The 16,679-nt window shown below is 34.8% G+C and overlaps 1 protein-coding gene across 13 annotated transcripts in view; it reads left to right on the top strand.

The window, feature by feature from the left end:
• BAZ2B (bromodomain adjacent to zinc finger domain 2B) overlaps positions 1–16,236 on the top strand; it is a 422,769-nt gene extending 406,533 nt beyond the window's left edge. For 12 of the 13 annotated variants that reach the window (XM_070357371.1, XM_070357382.1, XM_070357397.1 and 9 more), the window contains 4 exons: positions 1,297–1,443; positions 10,338–10,600; positions 10,840–10,983; positions 14,764–16,236. In XM_070357371.1, the coding sequence (XP_070213472.1) occupies positions 1,297–1,443; positions 10,338–10,600; positions 10,840–10,983; positions 14,764–14,917 (708 nt within the window). In that variant the 3' untranslated portion in view covers positions 14,918–16,236. Of the gene's footprint in view, positions 1–1,296; positions 1,444–10,337; positions 10,601–10,839; positions 10,984–14,763 lie in introns of those variants that run through there. The other variant, XM_070357413.1, reaches the window with a different exon arrangement.
• The last annotated feature ends 443 nt before the right edge of the window (positions 16,237–16,679 follow it).

The following is a 16,679-nucleotide window of genomic DNA, read 5'->3' as shown; positions in this document are numbered from 1 at the left end:
ATTTAGTGATGTGGTTATTAGGAAAGGTCATAAAATAAATACTTACTGTCAGAATATTAAACTCTACTGCTTTCTCTTCTAGTACCCATGCCAATTTTAGTATTATGTGTATATTACATATATTTGATAGCTATTTATTAAGGTGAATAGCATGTATCTGCTGTTCTGGTGAGATTCTTAAGCTATCATTGGTGTGCATGTTGAGTTATGAAAGACTATTTTGGACCTTCCCAGATTAAGATTTAATGTTTTCTTGAAATTAAACAAATTGAATTTGAACAATTAAGCTTTTTCGGTTTTAAGAGTATTTAAATACATAACTTAAAATGAGTATAAATGCTATAAAATTTAAATGTTTTAATTATTTTAAATTGAAAAATAGTAATGTTTTCAGATTTAGAATATTGATTACAGGACATTTTCTACTGCTACTGGAAATAAACATCAAATGTCAAAATATAATGTTAGTACTTACTGTTTTTTAAAGCCATCTTTGAAGTTTTTACTTGTCTAATCATCCTTCTTTCCTTTGTGAAACTTGTTATACAGAATATGTGTGCGTGAGAAAAAAATCTTCTCTCTATAGATTTAAAAATTCTTAATGGTATTAGAAGTTTTTCCACAGAGAAGAAATTATTTTTACTCCTAGAAAGTAAATAATGACCTCTAAATTCTTTAATTTATTGTAACAGTTTTTTTCCCTTAGAATTCATTTTGTAGGATCCATTTTCTACATTTGTGACACGTTTGATTTGGGTTGATTTTTGAAGTTTCCTGGTTTAGACATAGTCAAAATATAGGAACATCTTATTATTATTATTTACTATTCTGAATCTACAAGTTTCCTAATTTTGACCTTAAAAATTACTCTAACTCTTACTTATTTCTTTCTTAGGATATCATGAGGATGCTAAGATAAGCAAACAATGAAATATATTAAAAAATTAAAGTGCCATGTATTAAGGCTATTCATTGCTTTATGTGCTCTAATGTCATGTTAATTATTTCATATGTTAATGTGTACATGCTTCTGAAGTGTGTGCAGGCATTCAACCTCTAGCTTTGTTCTTTGCAGTGTACTTGAAATGTGCATTTACCCCAATTGAACTGCTCACCCTGTCATGTGGTCCATATCTGTGTAACGAGAGATACATAGATGTGTATGGCTACTGTTTATTTGTTAGCAAGCGGAATGTTCATTACTAATATGAATTAGGAATTATGGTGTGTTTAATATCCCAATAACTACGATTCATAGCAGAGTCTTAACTTTAAATGATTTTTCATGTATTATAGTACTGCCAGATATGTCGAAAGGGAGATAATGAAGAACTGCTCCTCCTTTGTGATGGCTGTGACAAAGGCTGTCATACATACTGCCATAGACCCAAGATTACAACTATACCAGATGGGGATTGGTTTTGTCCAGCTTGCATTGCTAAGGTACGACTGATCTAAAACTTATTTTTTTTTATTATACAGCAAAGTGATTCAGTTACATATGTATTTTTTTCAAGTTACTTTCCATTATAGCTTATTAGGAGATTTTGAATATACTTCCTTTGCTAAACAGTAAATCCTTGTTGCTTATCTGTTTTATGTATAGTAGTTTGTATCTGTTAATCCTGTACCCCTAATTTATCGTTCCCCCTCTATCTTTCTTCTTTGGTAACCACAAGTTTGTTTTCTATGCCTGTAAGTCTCTTTCTTGTTTATATAAAGATTCATTTGTATTATTTTTTAGATTCCACATATAAGTGATAAAATATTTGTCTGACTTCACTTAGTATAATAATTTCTAGGTTCATCCATGTTGCTGCAAATGGCAATATTTCATTCTCTTTTATGGCTGAGTAACAGTCTGATATGTGTGTATACCACATCCTCTCAAACCAGTTGTCTGTTTGATGTGCACTTGAATTGTTTCTATGATGTCTTGACTATTGTAAATAGTGCTGCTATGAACATTAGGGTACGTGCATCTTATTGAACTAAGAGTTTTCATCTTTTCCAGGTTTATGCCCAGGAGTGGGATAGCTGGATCATATGGCAGCTCTATTATTTTTTTTAAGGAACCTTCATACTCTTTTCCATAGTAGCTATACCAATTTACATTCTCATCAACAGAGTAAGAGGGTTCCCTTTTCTCCACACCCTCTCCAGCACTTATTATGTGTAGACTTTTTGATGATAGCCATTCTAACTGGTATGAGGTAATGCCTCATTGTGGTTTTGATGTATGTTTTTCTAATAATTAGTTAAACTGACCATCCTTTCACATGCCTGTTAGCCATCTGTGTATGTCTTATTTGGAAAATATCTATTTAGGTCTTCTGCCCATTTTTTGACTGGGTTGTTTGTGTTTTTGATATTGAGTTGTATGTGTGAGTTGAGCTGTTTGTGTACTTTGGTTATTAACCCGTTGTCAGTTAATATTGTTTGCAAATATTTTCTCCCAGTCTGGTAGGTCTTTTTGTTTTGTTGTTGTTTTCCTTTGCTGTGGAAAAGCTTTTTTAAGTTTGATTAAGTCGCATTTATTTGTGCTTTTAAGGCTTCCCTGGTGGCTCAGATGGTAAAAAGTCTGCCAGCAATGAGGGAGAGTGGGGTTTGATCCTTGGGTTAGGAAGATCCCCTGGAGAAGGAAATGGCAACCCACTCCAGTGTTCTTGCTTGGAGAATGCCATGGACGGAGGAGCCTGGCAAGCTACAGTCCATAGGGTCGCAAAGAGTCAGACACGACTGAGCGACTAACAGTGACACTGACTGATTTTTGCTTTTTTTTCTTTTGCCTTGGAAAACTGGACTAAGAAAATATTGCTATGATTTGTGTCCAAGAATGTTTTGTGTATGTTCTCTTCTAGTTTTATGTGTCATGTCTTATATTTAGGTCGGAAACTATTTTGAGTTTATTTTTATATATGGTGTGAGGGAGTGTTCTGATTTCATTGATTACTTGTAGCTGTCCAGCTTTTCCAACACCAATTACTGAAGAAAGTATTCTTTCTCCATTGTATATTCTTGCCTCTTTTGTTGTAGATTAATTGACTGTAGGTGTATGGGTTTATTTCTCGGCTCTCTGTTCTGTTCCCTTGATCTATATGTCTTTGTGCTAATACCACAGTTTTGATTACTGTAGCTTTGTATTAGGTTGGTGCAAAAGTAATTACGTTTTGACTGTGAATTTTAAATCATTATAACTAGGTTCAAACACATCTTTATTCATCAAAATAGGAATCATTACAATCAACACATTTTGCCAACAAGAAATAAGTTGGTTTATACCTGTAGTGTAAAAATCTGTGCTTCAGGATTGGACAAACTCTGGAAAAGCATTTTCTGCCTCCTGCTGGTTGTGGAAGCATTTACCCTGCACACAGTTGTCAAGAGATGCTTGAAGAAGTAGTAGTTGGTTGTAAGAGATCAGGTGAAAATGGAAGATGAGGCAAAACTTTGTAGCCCAATTCATTCAACTTTTGAAGTGTTGGTTGTGTGACGTGTGGTTGGGCATTGTCGTGGAGAAGAATGGACCCTTTCTGTTGACCAATGCCAGCTGCGAGTGTTACAGTTTCGGTGCATCTCATTGATTTGCTAAGCATACTTCAAGATATAATGATTTAGCCGGGATTCAGAAAGCTATAGTGAATCAGACACCACCAAACAGTGACCACGACCTTTTTTTGTTGCAAGTTTGGCTTTGGGACTTGCTTCGGACTTTGGTGAACTGGTCATCACTAGTTGTCCTGTAAAATCCACTTTCTGTCACATGTCACAATCTGATTGAGAAATGGTTTGTTGTTGTTGCATAGAATAAGAGAAGACGACACTTTAAATTTTTTTGATTTTCAGTCAGCTCATGAGGCACCCACTTACCGAGCTTTTTTCACCTTTCCAATTTGCTTCAAATGCAGAATGACCATAGAATGGCAGATGTTGAGTTCTTCTGCAAACTTCTCGTGTAGTTGTAAGCAGATCAGCTCTGATGTTTGCTCTCAATTGTTCATTGTCAACGTCCAGTAGCTGGCCATTACACCCCTCATCTTCAAGGCTTTTGTGTTTTTGCAAAACTTCCTGCACTGCCAATGCACCGTATGTTCATTAGTAGTTCCTGAGCTGAATGTGTTGCTGATGTTGCAAGTTGTCTCCACTGCTTTATAACCCATTTTGAACTCAAATAAGAAAATAGCTAAAATTTGCTTTTTGTCTAGCATCATTTCCATAGTCCAAAATAAATATAAAATAAACAGTAATAAGTCATTAAAAAAAAAAGCAAGAAATGCACATTAAAATGATATATAACATAACACATTAATTAAGAATGTACTGCAGTATCAAACAGCAAATTTCAACAGTGCCAAAACCACAATTACCTTTGCACCAACCTAATAGTATTTTATGAAGGCTGGAAAGGTTTTACCTCCAGCTTTCTTCTTTTTTCCTCAGGATTGCTTTGGTAATTCTGGGTCTTTTTTGATTCCATATACATTTTAGTATTTTTTAGTAGTATTAATAAGTTTTAACCTGCCAGTCAAAATGAAGCATTTTATGTGGATTTTTGAGATACAATTCATATACGATAAAATTCACTTTAAAGTGTGCAATTCAGTGATGTATAACATATTCACAAAGTTGTACAGTCATCACCACTATCAAATTCCAGAACATCTTCATGAGCCGCTTAAAGAATCCTAATACCCATTAGCATTCACTTCCAATTCCCCTTCTCAGCCTTTGGCAACCAATCTACTTCCTATCTCTATGAATTTGCCAATTCTGGTCATTATAGATATATTAAATCATACAATATGTGGCCTTTTTCTTTCACTTAGCGTAATATCGTCAAGGTTCATATATGTTTCAGCACTTCATTTTAAAGTCAGATAATATGGATATATTTATTATATATATATTTATATTATATCCATTATATGGATAGAGACTACATTTTGTTTATCTGTTCAGTTGATAGACGTTTGCGTTGTTTCTACATTTTCACTTTTATCAGTAATGCTGCTAGAAATAGTCATATACAAGTTTCTGTATGAATATGTTTCCACTTTTTTTGGTTATATACCTAAGAGTAGAATTGCTTGGTCATATGGTATTAAGCATATGTATATTAAGTCACTTGCCATGTGTGTGCTAAGTTGCTTCAATCATGTCCGACTCCGTGTGACCCTGTGGACTGTAGTCCACCAATCTCCTCTGTCCATGGGATTCTCCAGGCAAAAATACCATGCCCTCCTCCAGGGGTTCTTTCCAGCCCAGAAATTGAACCCATGTCTCTTAAGTCTCCTGCACTGGTAGGCATTCTTTACCACTAGCACCACCTGGGAAGTCACTTTCCAGTCACATATAAATTGGAAACCTGTGAACTCTCATACTGATTGATTAAGGGGAAGCAATATGATAGAGTAGAAAGAGATGAGTTTTAGAGTTACAGTGTAAGTATGAAAGGGTTAGAATGTATTGAGGCGCAGACTCCCTGTTAGGTTTTCTTTGTCTCACTCTCTTCCATGTTTCATCTCTTGACTTATTACCAGTAACTGCCACCTCTTCATAAACTCAGTTTCTAATGTCCATCTATCCACTGCCTCCTTTTTCCCATTCACTCTGTCTAGCACTCCTACTCCAATAATTCTTTGATCTCATCAGGACCTTCAGTTCATTTATCTTAAGACCTTCTCACTGTCCCTCTCCACCTTCATGTCTTCTTTTTGTTCCTATAATCACAGTATCTACCCTTAGTTTCTGTACCTCTCTCTCACTTGGTAAAACCATCATTCTGGTTAATCCAATTCTCTGACTTCTCTAGTAACTTAATATTCAGATACAAAGGTATCTTGATGTGACTGGAGAAAACACCCAGCCTTTTAAATTTAAGGCTAAGAGGGCCTTTAATGGTGCCTGATAATTTACTGTCTCCTCTATTCTCAGTCTCAGCTAATGATGTTACTCTCATTTCACTATGAAAATGGAAGCCATCAGAAGAAAATATCACAAGAATCCATCACAGCTACCATACTTTATGTATCTGGGCTAGCATCCTCTACCTTCCGTCCTGTTGCCATGAACCGCTTGTGCCCCTAACTAAGCCAGTTACCCAACTTGTGCTTCAGATCCCATCCCCATCTCACCTCCTTAGGAGAATGAGGAACACCTCCAGCAGTTCTTTGTTCTCCTGCATCATCAGTTTCTACTCCTGCACTGAGTTCTTTCTCATCAGACTACTAACATGATACAGTTTCTCCCATCTTACAAAAGCTAAACTCTCTTTTAGCCTTACTTCTCCCTTGATTCACTTCCCCAATTTCTCCCCTTCCCTTTGCTGAAAAGTTTTGTTATGGTTCTCTCCAATTTCTCTCCTCCAATTTACTCTTAAACTCATTCCAGTCATATTTTTACCTCCATGACTTCTCCAAAATTGCTCTTACAGTGCCCACAAATGATTTCCACATTGCTCAGTCCAGTGACTACTGCTCAGATCATCTAACTTAGTATTTACATTGGATAAAGTGGAACTTTCCCTCCTCCTTGATATCCTGTCTTCACTTATCTTCTAGGATACCATACTCATCTGGTGTTCTTCCTGACTTTGCTCCTTTTCAGTCTCCTTTGCTGGTTTTTCTCATCTCCTAGATCTATAAATATTACTTTTCTTTACTTCAAAGTTATATCTATAAAATGGAATTGTATCTGCTTTGTGGGGATTTGTGAGGATCAGATATGCTTGTGTGTTTGAAGGTTTTTATAACTTCAGAAAATTCTGTGATATATTCATATTCACACTTTATTATATTTTATATTTATATATTATATTTTATATTTACAAAATAGCAGAAGTTGCACATGGCATGGTATTCACTAATAATTGCTTTTTTATTTCTCGTTGCTTTATCGTTTTTGTCATATAGAGTTAAATGTAGTTTAATAATAATCTTCACTGGTTGTACATAAATTATCTTTTAGTTTCAAACTGTCAAGTTAAAGAAAGTTTCTCTACTACTTTGTGAATTACTAACAAATCAGTGTTTTCAGGCCTGGGGGTACCATCTGGTAGGCTATAGGATGTTTTGTTTTCTGTCAGTTTGCTTAAATTAGCATTCTGGTGTCTGTCATTTCAGTACCAGACTAGAGGTCTGTAATCCTGTCCAAGCACTTCTATGTAAATGCAGCTTTCTAAGTCTCTGCCCTGTTTTGTTTTGGGGTTTTTTGTTTTCTTGGCCATGTTGTGAGGCTTGTGGAATCTTAGTTCCCCAGCCAAGGATTGCACCCAGGCCCACAGCAAAGCACAGAGTCTTAACCATTGGACCACCAGTGAATTCCCTTTCTATTGTTTTTTTAAAAGTGATGTATTAGATGTTAGTCGCCCAGTCATGTCCAACTCTTTGCAACCCCACCAGGCTCCTCTGTCCATGGAACTCTCCAGGTAAGAGTACTGGAATGAGTAGCCATTCCCTTCTCCATGGGATCTTCCTGACCCAGGGATTGAACCCAGGTCTCCTGCATTCCAGAAAGATTCTTTACCATATGATCCACCAGGAAGCCCATGCTTCTTATAGCAATAGAAATACTATAACCATTTGATTTTGATATATATATAGATAGATTTTTTAAGTTAAGGTTTTAAAAATCTTTCCAGTAATTCAGTTATTTTCAAATATTTATACTCTCCAATTTGCTCTCAAATGGCTATTTCTGCATACATCATTGTGACTAAGTGTTTTTACTCTGTGTATATGTGTTTTCATACCAATGTTCATATATATATTTATATACACACACACATACATACACTATATTAAAGATATATAACACATGTATACCTGTGGCGGATTCATTTTGATATTTGGCAAAACTAATACAATTATGTAAAGTTTAAAAATAAAATAAAATTAAAAAATATATATATATGTATTCTCTCTGTCACAGAATTAAAGACTTGTGTGTGTGTGTATATACATATTTATACACAATCATATACACAAATAAGAAATTCTAAATTCCAGTCCCTAAAAAGCCAAATAACACAAAAGCATCAGGCAGGACTATAGCAAATAGGAAAGTCAAGTCGTGCCCCTATTTTTATGCAACAGTCATCACTCAACTCTGGCAAATTGTTATCATGTAGACATGTGGGCCCAGTGTTCCAGGATCGACTAGTATTTCAAGATTATGGATTTTATGCATATTCTTGCAAATGTTAAATATTGGCAACAAATTCAGAATTTATATAAGCATTATGAGCCAAACCACAACACATTCTGTGGGATGTTTATAGTCTGTGAACCACCAGTTCACAACTTCTGATATATAATTACACAAACATAACAGAAATGAGCCCTTCTATGTGTGTAATCTGATAGATTCTGCTTAAGACTTACTGAAGTTTCTCTTTGGATTTGGACTCCAATAAGATAGAAAGGGTGGGGAAGGTGGGGAGTCTGTGCAAGAACACAGACATCTGGTAATAGAGGCTCTGTATAAAAGCTGCTTGTAAAAGTATATGTGTGTGCGTAATCCAGTGAGATAAGCGTGATAAACATCATTTATCAAAGAAATAGAGAGGGTCCATTGTCTTTTTAAAACATCACGAGTCTTTTATTTCTGTGGATTTAAATTTCATGTTTTCTTACTATGAGTATTAATTTGTTAATATATGATCCCAAGTAATATTTTAGTTCACGTAGGAACTAGAAATTATTCCTGAGCTTTTTCTCTTTTTAAGTAACACAGTTACTCAATCTAACTTAATCTTCATTAAACAGACCTTTTCCTCATGAATTAAGTTTTCTCGTTCTGTTTTTCTAGTGCTGAAAACTTTCAGGGCATAACATTAAAACTCAAAATAATCAGATTTTAGTGAATAAAAATTAATAAATTAAATGCAGAAGAGACTTAGTAAAACATTTTAATTTATTCCAGTTTCAAGAGGTAGTGATTCTTTGATACAGTATGGGGAAGGTGCTAGATTTATGGTTTGTCTTATTATTTTAGCCAATTAAAATATCTCTTTAATTATACTTTTACCTTACCAATAGAGAACCAAATACTTTTAATTGCTTGATTAAAAGCTATTTTTCAAAATAATGGTAGAAGAGGTCCTGAAATTCTCAAAGAAATTGATATGAAGTACTCCAGAAAAATGTTTTTCAGCCAAATTCATCCCAAGAATACAACTAGCTTTAAACTATTGGTAGATTGATATCTGACTCTTAAGTTTTAAGTCTACAATTTCTTAATTATCTGGTTAAGAGAGGCTATCGTTTTCTAAAAGAGGACAAACTATCCTGGAAAATTAAAACAAAAGCCATACATTACCAGTATCTTTGCACTGATATTCGTCAATGATCTATTATATTTATTGTAACAGTTAAGTCTGAAAATACAGATTTATTTCCCTATTTCTAAATTGAGGGATAGGAAGGAGTTTAATCATTTTATCAGTGTGCTGCCTGCAAATTGTAGTTAGACTGCATAAGGTCATGTTGAGCTTTTTGGTTTTTTTTTTTTTTTCATACAATTTTGGAGCTAGAATGACTTTACCAATTGTGTGGCATGTCTTTTTTATTTTACAAGTGAGATAATGGGGATTCACAGATATTTTTGTACAAAGTTCCATAGCTAGTAACTGACAGAGCCATAGCTACAATTCATGTTGTTTGATTCCAAATATAATCTCTTTTATACTATTTCTTCATTGTTTTCCTCAAATATCAACATTTTTTTTCTCTTCCTTCGCCTCTGCTTTGTTCACACCTGGTAACCACAACTTTGTAGAACTCTATCCTTGTAGAAAATGTCTTTTTTCTTTATCTATTAGTAGAAAGAAGTATCAATTTCCAGTATATTTGATTGCTTACAAAGGACTTCTCTGTTTAACACTTCATGAGCTATTTTCCTTGTTTTGGTCTAGCTTTTAAATTATCTCTTTAACTTGCTTATTAATAAGATCTGTATTTTTGTTTATATTCATCTTTGTTGTTAATTATATTGTGCTCAAAAAAGTAGTACTTTGTATCTTTAAAGTCATGCTGTTAGTGACCTAGACTAAGAAACAGTGCTGCTCTAAGTTCTGTAGTACCAAAGATTGCTTACCATGTGATCAACATCATCAGATTTTAAGAACTCCTCAAATAAATTGTTCATGCTTTATTAGAGTTTTTGCCTCATATTATAGGAGGAAAAAAATTCATAGATCTCTGTTGAAATTATCAGCCTTCTAGATCAGAGATAATATTCTTTTTGTTTGCCCTGTCAGACTTTCATAACATAAAATAATAAAAGGCCTCTCGACAGTTATTTTTCTTACACCTCATTTCCTTTTTTTTAAATTAAAGGCAAGTGGTCAAACCCTAAAAATCAAAAAACTTCATGTCAAAGGAAAAAAGAGTGAGTCAAAAAAAGGCAAGAAAGTGACTTTAACAGGGGATACTGAAGATGAAGACTCTGCATCAACAAGCAGTTCGCTGAAAAGAGGGGTCAAAGACCTGAAAAAAAGAAAAATGGAGGAAAACAGTTCTATTAACATATCGAAGCAAGAAAGTTTCACTTCTGTTAAGAAACCTAAAAGAGATGACTCCAAGGACCTAGCTCTTTGCAGGTATTATTTCAGTTCTCATGTACTATATATTTAGCTTTCCATTTTATTTGCTTAGAAATCACCTACTATAGTAAGACAACTTTTTGACAGTTTGTATAAATAGGAAATGAAAGTCTATAGTGTATATTTTTAAAGAAGTTAATTTGCATTTTTTACTTGAAAGATTGGAAAGCTAAATTTTTAATAAAAATAGATGTTTCTAAAGCATAGATACTGATTTCAGACATTATTTTCTTTAGTATGATCCTTACTGAAATGGAAACTCATGAGGATGCATGGCCTTTTCTACTTCCTGTAAACTTGAAACTTGTTCCTGGTTATAAGAAAGTTATTAAGAAGCCTATGGATTTTTCCACAATTAGAGAGAAATTAAGTAGTGGACAGTAAGTAAATCATTTCAGTTCGATATCCATTGAATGCTTGGTATATGCTGGGTACTTTTCTAGCGAGCCAAAAATACATTAATTAACAACAAAGACATAGGCTCTGCCTTTGGAGGGGTGTGTATGTTTGGTCAGGGTAGCAGAGTATGTAAGACAAATCAATTAAAATTATTTAAATATTTAAAAAGCTGTGCGATAAAGCCTTCTGACATTGGAAGGGCACTAAACCCAGCCTGGAAGGTAAGGAAAAGTATCAAGAAAACCTCCTAAGTAAATAACATGCAACCTAGAGCTTGTATTGTATATCAGTGGAACATTGACGCTATCTCGTGTGGCTTTAATGAAAATTGACCCTGTAATAATTTTCAGATTATTACAGTTAAGAGATAGAAGATCACTGGAAATGTTAAATATTAAAAGTCTTATTGTGGGTTGTTGGAGAATACTGAAAATGTGTTTATTAAATGTGGAAGAATATTATTATCTGCTCTTCTCTACCCTATTATCTTTGTGATCCTATCCAAAGAGAAAAATGACTTCTGGCCACAGTTAATGATCTTTGCTAGATTGCCTCAGACTTCTGCCAGAGTAGCAGCTCTTAGAGAGTGGCATTTAGTTGGTTCTGGACATTGGACACTAGTTCTAGACATTTTGGAGCCACAAGAATAAGGCTGTTTGCTTACAAAACAAGCCCACACAAAAGCACTCTTCGCATCAATGGCCAGGAGCTGTGCGACTACATTCTCCATGCAGCCTGTTCCCTTTAATCCTCCATACCAGTTTAGCTTAGTATATAGGCTATGCCCATCACTTCAAGCAAAGTCATTAAAAAATATGGAGAAGGAAGGAAATTTATATTTTCAAAAACTATAAAATATATTTAATTGCATTATTATATTCTTCCTGGATATTCTTTTGGTTAAAATCTCTGCAGCCTATAATCTACACTCAATTTAGAAGAGTTGCATAGAACTTAACTAATAAAGATCAGTGACTGTCTTATATGTATCAAATTATTTACGAGATTGACCAAATGACTAGTTTATTTCTCTGGAGGCTGAACTGTCAGTTTTTTAAAGAATTATATCCATTTCACTTTATTATTTTTTTTAATTTCCAAAGGGAAATTTTTTTTAATTTCCAAAGGGAATTATTTTTTTTTAATTTCTGCTCTGACTCAGAAAACATTAAAACTATTGATTCGAATACAATCCAAATAGCAGAAACTTCTGTCTATATATGAACTAGTTCTTTTGCTTTCTCTATCAAAATACTCAAAAGGAGGGTAGCATGGACTTTATAGTCATCATGACCAGGACAGAAACTTATGCAGGAAAACCTTGCCAGTGTTTAATTCCTGACTTTACCTTCCATAATTCTCCAGTTCCTGGATAGAGGGTGAACCTAAACCTCAAAATAAACAGGCTTATATATTAACACAGAATTACCAGAAGATCTGCAAAATCAAAGCTCCTTTTTGAGAATGGGTCCTGGTGAATGCATGAGGTCACAGCAGAGGCAAGCAGAGAGAAGCAGTTCTTTATAATCTTGTTTGTGATGTCAGCCAAATGGGAGGCAAAATTCAGAGAATGCAGGCTCTTCCAACTTTGAGTTGTTTTACGAAACCCAAAGTAATGAGCGGGGACTCAAACTCATATAATATTTCAATTTTTAAACTAAAAAAACTTAGAGAACAGAGGGAGGAAGTACCTTACTGTAATGAATCTTTCTGGGTTCCATAGCCTGCCCCTTCCTTTCAGAAAAGAAGGGCCCAGGTGTGGTAATTGCACTTACTTCACTAGAATCTCACCTAGAATTTTCTCCTGGATTTGTCTCTCTAGCATTAATCATTAACCTTTTCTTGTAGTAAGGAACAGTATAAAGAGAGAAATATTTCTCAAGGTAACTTTAAAATATTTTATAAAAATTATTCCCACACATGTTACCTGATTGCATTTATGTAAAATGTCCAGAATAGGTAAATGTATAGAGACAAAAGGAAGGGTTGATGGTTGCCAGGGGCTAGGGATAGGAAGGCATAGAGTATATGCTTAACGGATTAAGAGGTTCCTTTTGGGGTGATGACAATGTTCTGGGACCTAGGTAGTACAATGTTTTGAGTGTGCTAAATACCTTAATTATCTACTTTAAATGGTTAATTTGATGTTATGTGAATTTCACCTCAATTTAAAAAATAATAATTCCTAGAAGAACTGGAAAATAGATGAGGTTACATAGGGCTGACAGCTCTGTGAACTCATTACAGATAAAGAAATTTTTCTCTTTCATTGTTGCACTAATTAGAAGGTAGAAGTGAAAAGCCTGTACAAGGTATTTCATCAAATAAATAATTCCACTTTTACCAGGTCTCAGAGTTTCAGTGTGTGCTCCATATGTATTTCTAATGGGTAAATTATTTTAGTATCCAACTAGTATACTATTCGGAGAAGGCAATGTCACCCCACTCCAGTACTCTTGCCTGGAAAGTCCTATGGATGGAGGAGCCTGGAAGGCTGAAGTCCATGGGGTCGCTGGAGGGTCAGACAGGACTGAGCGGCTTCACTTTCACTTTTCACTTTCCTGCATTGGAGAAGGAAATGGCAACCCACTCCAGTGTTCTTGCCTGGAGAATCCCAGGGACGGGGGAGCCTGGTGGGCTGCCGTCTATGGGGTCGCACGGAGTCGGACACGACTGCAGCGACTTAGCAGCAGCAGTAGCAGTATACTATTGGAGAAGGCCATGGCACCCCACTGCAGTACTCTTGCCTGGAAAATCCCATGGACGGAAGGTCCTGGTAGGCTGCAGTCCATGGGGTCGCTAGGAGTCGGACACAACTGAGCAACTTCACTTTATTTTTTCACTTTCATGCATTGGAGAAGGAAATGGCAACCCACTCCAGCGTTCTTGCCTAGAGAATTCCAGGGACTGGGAAGCCTGGTGGGCTTGCACAGAGTAGGACACGACTGAAGCGATTTAGCAGCAGCAGCAGTATACTATTGCTTTGGCTTGGTTTGGCTTGAAAGGCACTACTCCTTCTTTACTAATAAGTTTAGGCATATTCATGCACCTTTCAGTTCTCTTCTCTGGATTCTTACAGGGAAAGAGAACTGGGATTATCCTACCCAAGAAAGCACTGAGTGCTTTTCATTGAAAGGCGGTTCCTAATGCTATCTCCAATAAAGAGACAGCACGTGCTTTTTTTGCTTGTTTTGGATCATCATACTCTAGTGTTTGAGCAAGAGTATATCTGAAGAGAGAAGAAAAATGGGAAAGGAGCAAGGTTTAAACAGAGGGACCAACCCTGGGATCTATGTAAAAGCTACAGGGCAGATGTCATGTTCGTAGTACATAGGAAGCATTTATATTCTTTTTACTGCAGCTAAATATTTTTGAACGTGAATAATAGGGCACTACAAGTGACACGGTTGGTCAGAGTTAATAAGTCAATTGGAATGAATCCAGTAACAGAATTGTGTTACAGGTTGAACAGGAATTTGGTGTAAGAAAAATGCTAGTTTGTTGAAATATATCATGATCTTCAAGAGAAGTCTGTTCTGCATTTAACCTGCCTTTAAATTCTGTACATTCAGAATACATGCAGTTTTTTAAATGTCCCATTTATAAGATGGTATAATGTGTTTTATATCAGTTTAAAAGCAGTTACCCTATTTTTTTCTTTTTGCTTTCAGTTTTACATTTTATCTTTTATTACCTCTTTCTTTGTCTGCAGAATGAAACCAGCCTACAAAAGCAATCTCTAATCGTGTGTTTTCTTCCAGGTACCCAAACCTTGAAACTTTTGCTCTAGATGTCAGGCTTGTTTTTGACAACTGTGAAACATTTAATGAAGATGATTCTGATATAGGCAGAGCTGGCCACAGTATGAGAAAGTATTTTGAAAAAAAGTGGACAGATACTTTCAAAGTGAGCTGAAGTTATAATAATCTTTTCTTTTTTTCCCTTTTAAATAAGGATGAATGAGACCAGCAATGTGAACTGTATTTACACACATGTGCAAGGCACATACATAATGACTTTTTTTCCCTTAAAATAAGTATCACGAAAAAAAAAGTATCAGAAGAATGATACCGTTTTTAAAGGCTTCACTCCTACAACAACCAAGGCCCTTGGTTATGGGTTTGTGTGATTTATCAGCTAATTTAGGTAGAACAGGGAAGCACACCCAAAGAATTTTCAAAGGAAAGGGTGTTATAGTGCAATAGCAATTAAAATATATCAAATCGCACTGAATATTCAACACCAGAGCTCTAACATGGGAAATGGTTCTTTCCCTCTCAATAAATATCTATTTTTCATTTTTTTACTTTGTAGTTTATTTTTTAGTGAATGTATTTAATTTTATGAATTATTTATGATTAAACCACATCCAGAATCTTCGTTTTCTGTGAAAAGGAAGAACTAGAAAAATTGCTTTAAATCTTGAAAATACAACAAGGAATGTTTTAAAATATAAAACAAAGCCAAGTTAAACTGTTTACACTGATGTGCTATAAAAGCACCAAAAATAAACTTTACTGTAGAGTTACAAGTACATTTATATATATATACATATATATATATATATGTTGCTGCATCACTTGTGTAGTTAAATTGTATTTCAAAACAGTGAAGAAAAATTGACATGTATATACTGTTCATTATTGTTTATATTAAGTCTTGTTTTAAATATGTATTATGTGTATATATTGTTTGCAGACATTATTGTTTATGCCTTAGAAGGATTGTAGCATTTTATTTTAGTCTGAAGGTAATTATAGCTATACAGCTTGTACAGTAATTATCCTCTACCAACACTGTGGCGTCTCCTTGATCTTGGTAGTGCCTGCCTTTGAAACAGGGTGTAGGGGATATTAGTTTTCCATTTTTTCTATTTTGTTATATAATTTTAAGCCACCAGGGCCTAAATTAAAGTATAATCATTTGTATCCATGTGGAATAAAATTGTGACAATTTCCTACACACACAGTATTTTTTCATAGAAACATTTCCCTCCCATTTGCCTTGCCTCAGAAATAAATTTACAAGACATTTGTAACCACTGTGTTTTATCTACTGTGTGTTGTGGTGGCCTGTTGGAGGCAAATAGATCAGAATTTTTTTGTACCTATGTAAGAGTACTTGAAGTTTTATTTAAAATAAAATGTTGTGGAAAAGGTAGCATTCTTTTTTTTAGGAGTGTTATTTTTCACTACTATGTGTGGCACGGATACAATAAAAACTTTTACAAACTAGTTTTTTTAGTTTTTCTTAATGAACTTGGAAATATTAAAAAAAAAACAACTAGTTAATTGAATCTGCTTTTTACAGAATCATAAAGGAGCAGCAGAACACGGGGTGGGGTGGAGGAAGGTGGTCTTAACGTAACGTGACTTTCACTGGTCTCTGGACCTCTCTGGACCACGTTGTATTGTTTATTTCACACTTTCCATACGAAAAGGTTAGAATATTTTTTACGGTCTTGTTCTGATAGGTGAAATGTCTCTATTGTAAACGTTCAACCCAGTTGTCAAGAAAAATTGATCATATAAATTCATCTAATAAGTCATGAGGTACAAGTTCAAGTGTTTATGAAATATGATTTGATGCCTTACTGGGGTCTTAGGAATCATCAATGAACAAGGTAGGCATAGGCCCTGCTTTCATGGAGCTTACAGTCTAGCGGAGAAGTGATCCT

The sequence above is a fragment of the Bos mutus genome, chromosome 2 (assembly GCF_027580195.1).
Source record: "Bos mutus isolate GX-2022 chromosome 2, NWIPB_WYAK_1.1, whole genome shotgun sequence".
NCBI classification, from domain to species: domain Eukaryota; kingdom Metazoa; phylum Chordata; class Mammalia; order Artiodactyla; family Bovidae; genus Bos; species Bos mutus.
This window is presented reverse-complemented; position numbering and strand designations above follow the sequence as displayed.